This window comes from Archocentrus centrarchus, chromosome 11 (assembly GCF_007364275.1).
Source record: "Archocentrus centrarchus isolate MPI-CPG fArcCen1 chromosome 11, fArcCen1, whole genome shotgun sequence".
In the NCBI taxonomy this organism is placed as follows: domain Eukaryota; kingdom Metazoa; phylum Chordata; class Actinopteri; order Cichliformes; family Cichlidae; genus Archocentrus; species Archocentrus centrarchus.
The window spans coordinates 31,436,358-31,445,060 of record NC_044356.1 but is presented as its reverse complement, the minus strand read 5'-3'; the positions used below and the strand labels follow the sequence as shown (position 1 = coordinate 31,445,060).

At 42.6% G+C, this 8,703-nt stretch overlaps 1 protein-coding gene across 1 annotated transcript; it reads right to left on the bottom strand.

Annotated features, from left to right (window-relative positions):
- On the bottom strand, positions 1 to 8,250 carry LOC115788254 (tetraspanin-13-like). The gene is made up of 6 exons (XM_030741221.1): positions 8,022 to 8,250; positions 6,105 to 6,272; positions 4,970 to 5,050; positions 2,295 to 2,408; positions 1,981 to 2,091; positions 1 to 739 (listed from the first exon to the last, which is right to left on the bottom strand). The coding sequence occupies exons 1-6, from the start codon at positions 8,082 to 8,084 to the stop codon at positions 665 to 667; spliced, it is 612 nt and encodes a 203-aa protein (XP_030597081.1). The 5' UTR covers positions 8,085 to 8,250; the 3' UTR covers positions 1 to 664.
- Between the last annotated feature and the right edge of the window lie 453 nt (positions 8,251 to 8,703).

Sequence of the window (8,703 nt, the reverse complement as noted above, 5' to 3'; positions counted from 1 at the left end):
TCCTTTATTTAGTTCCCTTCCAAGATACAGAAGACATATGATGAAGACACTGAATTCTTTTACTCCATTAGTATCATATTGTGGATAACAGTACAAAGGCTCAGTGGGGCAGTTTACAGAATCATTGTTTCAGTTTTTCATACAGTAGCTCATATTTCATGGACAGAGTCATGTAAAAGGGCAAATCCACAGCATACAGAGAAAAACTCAGACCAGTGAAAGACACATGCATGTGTACACACGCACACGTACACACACACACACACACTTTCAAATATGCAAAACATCTGCATGTTACAAACATTCACACTTTCACACATGAAATCTTTAATATCAGTGTGCAGACAAGTCATTGGCATAAGTGTTCAGAATTAACACTCAGGCAGGCTGCATAAATGCTTCAGGATTACACAGCAGACAATATTCATTCTTCTCATACCACAAGTGCCCATTGTACTAAATACGTTTACATGTTCACTTCAGCAGAAATGTCCTCACATGTCACTTCACTCGTGAAAACCAAACACAGCAGGTTATAACAGCATCACTGCAGCGGTCAGTGGAAATGCACATGTCAGTGTTGTATTTACAGTTAAAGCCCAGAGAAGGTCCACAGAGGTCGTGAGGGGTCAATGGTGGTTGAGGGGCCGGAGCTGTGACCGTCTCACAGGAAAGCACTGGGATTGGCTCGGGGGTCCTTCTGGTTCCTGTAGCGATATGTGAGCCACACTCCCAGAATCTGACATGAGTACACAGTACATGGGTAAGATTTTCTTTATGTCAACAAATTCTATGTAAAGATTTACAAATCTGTTCCCAAACACTACTATGTTATGAGAAGGATTTAGAAGCCACAATTATTTGGAAATATTAAAAAAGATAACACATCAGACCTGTTGCAGAAATATTACATTAACATATCAGACCTGTTAATATAATATTTCTGCAAAAAAAACAAACAAACAAACCTTGAATTAAAGCTGAAAATCTGCATTTAAATAACATCTTGATGGATTGAAAATGGATTGGATGGTGCTTCCCAGTGCAAATAGATTCTTCAGTCTCCAAGTTGGTCAACTATGTCAACCCAATAAAGCATGCAGTTCAATAAAATATAACAAAGCTGAAGGCAGAGAGACCCGCCAACAAGGAGCAACTGAAGGCAGCTGCAGTAACATTAACTAGTAATGACTTCATGAATTTCTTCACCAATAAAATTTTAACCCTTAGAGAGAAAAGTTTGAGAAAAGAGTTCTAAAGTTTGCAGACGATGCCGCAGTGATAGGATCTATCGCTGGCAGGGACGAAGCTGCCTACAGGAGGGACGTCGCCAGTCTGGTGTCATGTGTGAGGAGAACAACCTCACCCTTAACACTGACAAGAGTGGACATGGGGATGGAGAGGAGCTGCCTCCAGGCACTGTTCATTCGGGGGCTTGAATTGGAGGGGGTGAGCTGCTTTAAATACCCGGGTGTGTACATCAGTGAGGACCTTACGTGGACATTTAACACCACACAGCTGGTTAAGAGGGCTCAGCAGCGGCTGTACTTGCTAAAGAGGCTGAGGAAGTTTGCTATCTCAACCAAGATCCTCAGCAGCCTCTGCAGCTGCATAGCTGAGAGCATCTTGACCAGATGCATCACCGTGTGGTAAGGCAATGCCAAAGCTACAGATTGAAACTTGTAACTATATTTCACTATCTACATTTTACAAATTGCACATGTGCAATTGCGCACACTGCACTATACAACTGATGTAGGATACAATACACAGATGTGTACATAGCCTTTTGCAGCTCAGATTCTTATTTGTATACTGTACAGTTGCACAGTTACGGTTTATTTGAAGAGTTTCATTCAGGATTCAGAATTCATCACAGTACGGAAACAGCTAATGCTAATACTTGTGGAGAGCATGTGCACAAGTATTAACATTTGTATCAGCATGTACCAAACCCCAGCACTATCTGTGGTGGCTCACCTCAGTGAAGCTGAAAAAGAGACCAATTCCTCCAACGAAGCGGAGAATATCTCCAGCGTGTTCCTGGATCTGATCTGCACAGGGTGAACAGAAGTTGTTGGAGAAACAGGCCTGCAAGAGAGACAGCACGTGGTTAAAAAAAAAAAAACATGCCTCTGACAGCAGTTAAGGGATTTTATTATTCAAAACTGAACTTTACTGCTCTTAGTCAAATTATACATCTGAAAAACAGCACAATCAGCAGCCTCTTTGCACCTAATCAGATGTAACAGGGAATAGGAAACACTTTGTGAAAAGCACTGATCCACACTCACAGCATCACAAGTGCTGTTGGGGTCCACGTGTTTGAAGCCACAGCAGTTGAGGCTCTTCTCCACGTCTCTCTGGGTGCTCTTAGAGTTGTTCCAGCCCACCTCCAACAGGTGATCCTGGAGCACAGTGGTTCATTTTAGTAGTTCATTTTGGACCACATTAGGGTTTTCAGTTTTTTTTTTTAATTCTTAATGCATTTGCAAAAATTAAAAAAAAAAAAAGTTTTACCATAATAAAAGATCAAGAGTGGAGTTTGGAGAAACATTCACAAATAAAGTTTGTAAAAAAGAGGAGGTGACAGAATACTTATTGTTCAATTATCTTTCTGGCATTATCTGAATTATACTTTTGGGGAGAATGTAGCACATAAATTTTGTGTTGCTACAGTTATAGATGTCCCCCCACATGTGTATGTTGTTATTGTGTGTCTGTTCACAACATGTCTGATGCAGCTTTCTTAAGAGACACTCATTCAGACAACAGTAAGTTGTCTGCTTAATTTTTAGCTTGCTTATTGTTTACATTTTTTCTTTATCTTCTTTTTCTTTTGGATCCTTAATCCACGTGGCTCTTTCTTTCTGAAGAGGACCGTGGAACTGAAGAGACCTCCTGTTGTCAGCAGGACACGCGGGGCCACGAGAGCCCCCACTTGAAGGTGTGGTTATAGGGGGACGCCATGCCTCTCAGGTGCCTGGTCCTCAGGTCCCTCCTCAGCTGTGGTCAGGTTGGGTTGATTAAGTTTACAGTCAGCAAGCCACCCAACCTGCTGCAGCTACTGCTAGCAACCTGCCTGAGGCTACTTCCTCTGCTTTGTCATCTTCAAAGAGGAAAAGGGGTCCCCAGAGACGCTGTTCATCATCCTCTCTGCAGCCGAGCTTGGCAGAGACGTCAGTGCTCAGCACTGGCCAGCTCCACACCTGTCCTTCCACTTGGGTTAGTCCACACCAGGTCTGGGCCTGCGCTGAAGGTTGACCGATGCTCACAACGGTCCATCTGCCTGGTTTGGTCGACACCAGATCCCAGCCTTCTCATAGAGTGATTGATGCCTGGCCAGCGACAGTGCCTCATTTGGGTCGGTCTACGCCAGGCCCAGCTGGTCCGAGAGCGACCGATACCAGGCCTATGACTGTCCGTTTGCCTGGGTTAACTGAAGCTAAGTCCCAGCCTGCTCCAAAGGTGACTGATGCCAGGGTCACATCTGTCCCAGCACTGAGGATGAGAGTTGCATCCCTGCCAATTCCTCCACCTGCGTCATCCAACATCAAGTCCCCACTTGCCTGCTTCCCCGCCTGGGTCAGCTGATGCCAGGTTCAAAGCCATCCCTGTACCAAGAATTAAATTTGCTAGGCCACAGCCATGAATTCTGAGAACTGTGGTAGGAAATTAGTGGTTTTGGTTGTTTATAGATTATAACAATGAGGACACTTGATTTAATTTGCAAATCAATGACTAAGTATTCAAATGAACTGAAAGCACCAAGGTCCATCATTTCACACACAAGTTGGAGAGTGGAGAACTGCAATCTGATCTTGTCTCACAGCTTGTAAAGCTGTAGGGGACAGGTTTGATTGACTGCCATACATCATACTTTGAGTCAGGTTTCAACAAGAAACATTAAATCTAATTCTTTTTCAATAATGAGACTGTTTAAAAAAAACCCCTCTTATTTGGGAAGGATATTATAATTAATAACCCAGGTCTGAGCTTGGACATGGTAGGCTATCTGAGTGACTCTGAGCAGTGATAGGAATATTGATTAAGTTACTTAAATAAATTTTGTTCTCAATGTATTTTGTAAATAGAGCAGGTTGTTCACTAATCAGAAGGGTGGTGGTTCAATCCCTGCCTGCATGCCAAAGTATCCTTGGGCAAGTTACTGAACCTCGAGTTGCACTTAGACACAGAAAATAGTGCTTGTATGAATGTGTGTGTGAATTCGAGATGTTGCATAAAGTGCTGAGTGCAGGTAGAGTAGAAAAGAGCTATATAAGACCCAGTCCATTTACCCACTGCTTTATTTGAGGACTCAAAGCACTTTCTTCCTACAAGCCTCATTCACACCAGCACCTTTTTCTATGCCTAGGTACCTTTAACCAAACATTCACACACTCACCCTCCAATGGGTACAACAGGGGAAACTCTGGGTTAAGTAACATGCCCAAGAATACGTCAACATGCAGACTAGAGGAACCAGGGACCAAACCAACAACCTTCCAATAAGTAAGCAACCATCCTGAGCTAATACCATCTAATTATGTGCGTGTTAATACAAGACATTCAGCAGATTTTAGCTAGTACTTGCAGCCAACTTGAGCTGCACTGCTGCTACTTACTAAAACACATTGTTACAGTGTGGAAGTCTATATAAGATTCAAACATTCCTCATCTCTTAATGCGGCTGTTGCTTGGGATTGCTGCCTGATCCTTCTGTTCCTCACCCTTTATAGCGGATGTTTTATCTGTGGCTCCAATAAAATGTGAGCTATCTAACTGTACTGTGCATGAAGTCAAGGAATGACAAACAGTTTATGAATGGCACCGTCAGATGTAACAATGTGTATACATATATGCTGTAATGTAGGCATAGAAATGATTATTTCTTTTTCCTGGGAAAAGCAGTTGATGAAGTTGGATAGTTAGCAGTTTGTGCTGCTTCACTCTGAACTGAACCTCTTACCTGCTGCTCTCTATTAATAGCCAGACAAGCGCTGGAAACAGAGAACTGCACAATGAACACCACGAACAGGATGATCATGTACTGAGCTTCACTGTTAAAGAACAACAAAATTGGACCACATTACACACATTAGCACAGATATTGTTGCTGACAGTCAGTGTTACTGAAGCACTGCATATACAGTTGAAAGTGTTGACTTGTAGAATCATATCTGCTCATCGTGAGGCCTGTAAAAGTGGAGCGTGTGTGCTCAGCTCTCTGCTGTCTATGAAATACAGTGCAGCTCTGGATCTTCTTCCACATACATTCGTGAATAGAGAATGGATTTCCCAAAATAGTAATAAAGACAGGATACTGTAGGAGAGTTAAAAACAGCTTTTTGGTCAGAAACAGGACAAATATTTTTATCACTAACAAAGATAAATCTAAACAATTTCACTTATTTTATTCAGGGAAGAACAGACTGTAAGGTTCTGGACCTATGCCAATCATGTTTTCTCCTCTGGTTATTTTTTATTATTTAAACCCTCTTGTCTGTCTGAGGAACCTGACATTCTTAATTCTAAATAAATCACATCATTTTTTTTTTTTTAGATTTTTGAATGAGCACAAAACAAGGCCCACAACATAAAGGACACACTCACCCATTCAAAGGAATCGCTGACTGTGTCCAAACTTTTGACTTGTACTGTATGTATGTGATATTATTATGTTTAATTTGTGTTTTATACTTGCCTTGCAATTCAATTTATTTTATTGTATTTATATAGCGTCAAATCACAACAAACAGTCACTTCAAGATGCTTTATAATGTAAGGTAAAGACCCTACAATAATTACAAAGAAAACCCAATAATCAGACGACCCCCTGTGAGCAAGCACTTGGTTCTGCTGGAGGTCTCTTCCTGTTAAAGAGACCTTCCTACTGTCACCAAGTGCTTGCTTATAGGGGATTGTCTAATTGTTGGGGTCCTCTCTGTATTGCAGGGTCTTTCCCTTACAATATAAAGCACCTCGAGGTGACTGTTGTCGTGAACTGGCACTATACAAATAAAATGGAATTGAATCTGTGTTTTATATTAGTTGTGAATGAAAGAACAGTCAGAGCAGCCACAGCACGAATCTGTGAAGGATACAAAGAAGAGCAGGACCTGGTGATGCTTCATCGCCCCAATGAGGCCAGTCAGAGCCACAAAGAAAAGAAAGACACCCACACCGATGATGCCTCCCACCACCTGGAAACTGGAGACCAGACCAAACCACTTTCCCCATGCTGCGATGCCAATCATCAGGAGACTGACCATCTGCAGGACAGACATACAGGCTGAGTGTGAGAGCTACACTGATTGTGTGGCAGATGTAAATATAATTTGTAATATATGTAATCACATATGGACTAATTTGAGCATATGAAATCAATTGCAGCAGGCAGCTTCAAATAAAAATTCACCCCTTGTAATTATCATACACTATCAGGAAGACCAATAGCTGGATTACCTATTCACATTCTGCTCTGGGTTAGAGGAGAGCTTTATTGTGTTATCCTGTGTCGTGCTGTCTGCATGGACTTTGATCACAAATAATCTGATGGCTCATGAAGAAGCAGCCAAGAAATCTTGGTGTGAAGCAGTGACACAGTGTCAGCAGTTTGGGTCAAATTGTGGTCATAAAACAACAAAAAATTTTAAATAGAAAGTAAAAATACTCCTTACCCATAAAGTCGTGAATTTCAGTTTATAGTACAGAAGCACTGATACAGAGGATAGGTGACAGATAAAAAGAAAAACATGACCTCTACAGTGGGGAAATCCAGGGGCGTTATTAAGCTTTGGGAACATTTTTGGTGGGATGTTTTGTGTTCAGTTGTTATCATACATGCAGTCAGGAGACTAGGACCAGCATGGCAGAGGGTCCTATTTGCCCCACTGGATGGCTTTTCAAAGCACATCTACTGCAGTACATGTGGAAACACTGACACACAGTGTTGCTATGTTACTTATTTTTCTTAAGTGATCTCCAGCCGTTCAGTGTATCTGAAAGTCCCACTTCTCTTGGACGTTTAACCTCCAGAACGCAGAGTTTCAAAGGTTTGGACCGAGAATAGGAAAGTTTCTCAGGGCAGGATTTGCACAAGCACAACTATCTTGGAAGAGTCTGGGTCCATTGGAAACCTGAAGCCAGCATTACCCAAACACTGGGTGGACTAAAGTCCAGAGATTACACTTTAAAAAATTAAAGGTATTTGCAGATTCACAGATCCTAGATGTTTTTAAACAAGGGGCCTTTTAAATGTAGAAATCAACCCAGTAGTGAAGTAATTTCATCTTTTCTTTAAAAGCAAATTTTTAATATGAGCTCAAAGGTATACGTGCATTTTATCCTCCCCACCTTCACACGATGAACACTTTAGTACCACACTTACACAAAGAGAGATTACACAAGAGGCAAAGACCAACATATCAAACTGATATGATGCTAAAGAGCTCAGTCAAAGGTGAGGCAGATTACCTCACTGTGGCATCATTAGTATCTCCCGCACCCTCACAGATCACACTCAGGACCAGCTGGGTGTCCCTACTGAAGTGCAAAATCTGTGGAGCGCCCTCTTTAAAGGCCTGCAAGGCTCCAGGTCCACTGTTTAATTAACACCTGGTTGGATCCTGTAGGGATCATGTAGACACCTTAGTTCAAGCTGGCAAAGCAGACATGATCGGAGCTGTAAGGCTGCAGGAAAAGCTTCCGCAGACAGGGCAACCTCTGCACTCACAAAACGGTAACGGGAGGAAACAGGAGCCCAGTTAAAGCCGGCACCTACAGATACAGATGCTTTTCTAAACTCTTCGTCTCTCATTTGGGTCATCATGGACGGAATGGCCAATTGATCCTGGAACCACAATGAATAATTGACTGAAGCAGCGTCTGACCTCATCAGTGTGTTTACCAGGACGTTTCCTACACTGCATTAAGACTATGAGGGCGGTTAAAACAGCACCTGTGCTGATGAATCCGGCACTTCAACAATCCATATGGTAAACTGTGATGTGGATACTCACAACATAGAGGATGTTGAGCGCGCACAGGGAGTGCTTGGAGCAGGTGAATCCAGCGCAGCCCATGTCCACCAGCAAATCCTTGAAACGAGTGTTTGAATAAATATCTCGACACGAGAAATTAAACCCGACAAAGACCCGTTGAGCTACTAATTCCGTTACCCCGTCGGGAGAGAGGATCCGTCCAACCTGTGAGGAAACAATGAGGTTTTCAGTCAATGCAGGAGTGCAGAGGAAGTCACATGCTGACCCTTCAGAATAAAATCACTATCGCTCTGACACTTTCACTTACAGGGCTGAACACACCAGGACATGACCTCAGTATTTTGAGAAGAATTTGAATGTAGTCTGCAATTTAGCTAAATGCAGTCTCGTATCAAGCTGCTTCTTCTTTCGGCTGTTCACTTTAGGGGTCGCCACAGTGGTTCATCTGCAGCCACCTGACCCTGTCCCCAGCATCCTCCTCTGTCATACCAGCCCTCAACATCCATTAATCTTCTCTTGGTCTTCCTCTTTTCCTCCTGCTTGGCAGCTCCATATTCAACATCCTTTGTCTGATATATCCACTATCCCTCGTCTGCACTTGTCCAAACCGGCTCAGTCTTGCCTCTCTAACTTTGCCTGCAAACCACTCAACCTGAGCTGACCTTCTGATGTACTAACCAACCTTGTCCATCCTGCTCAC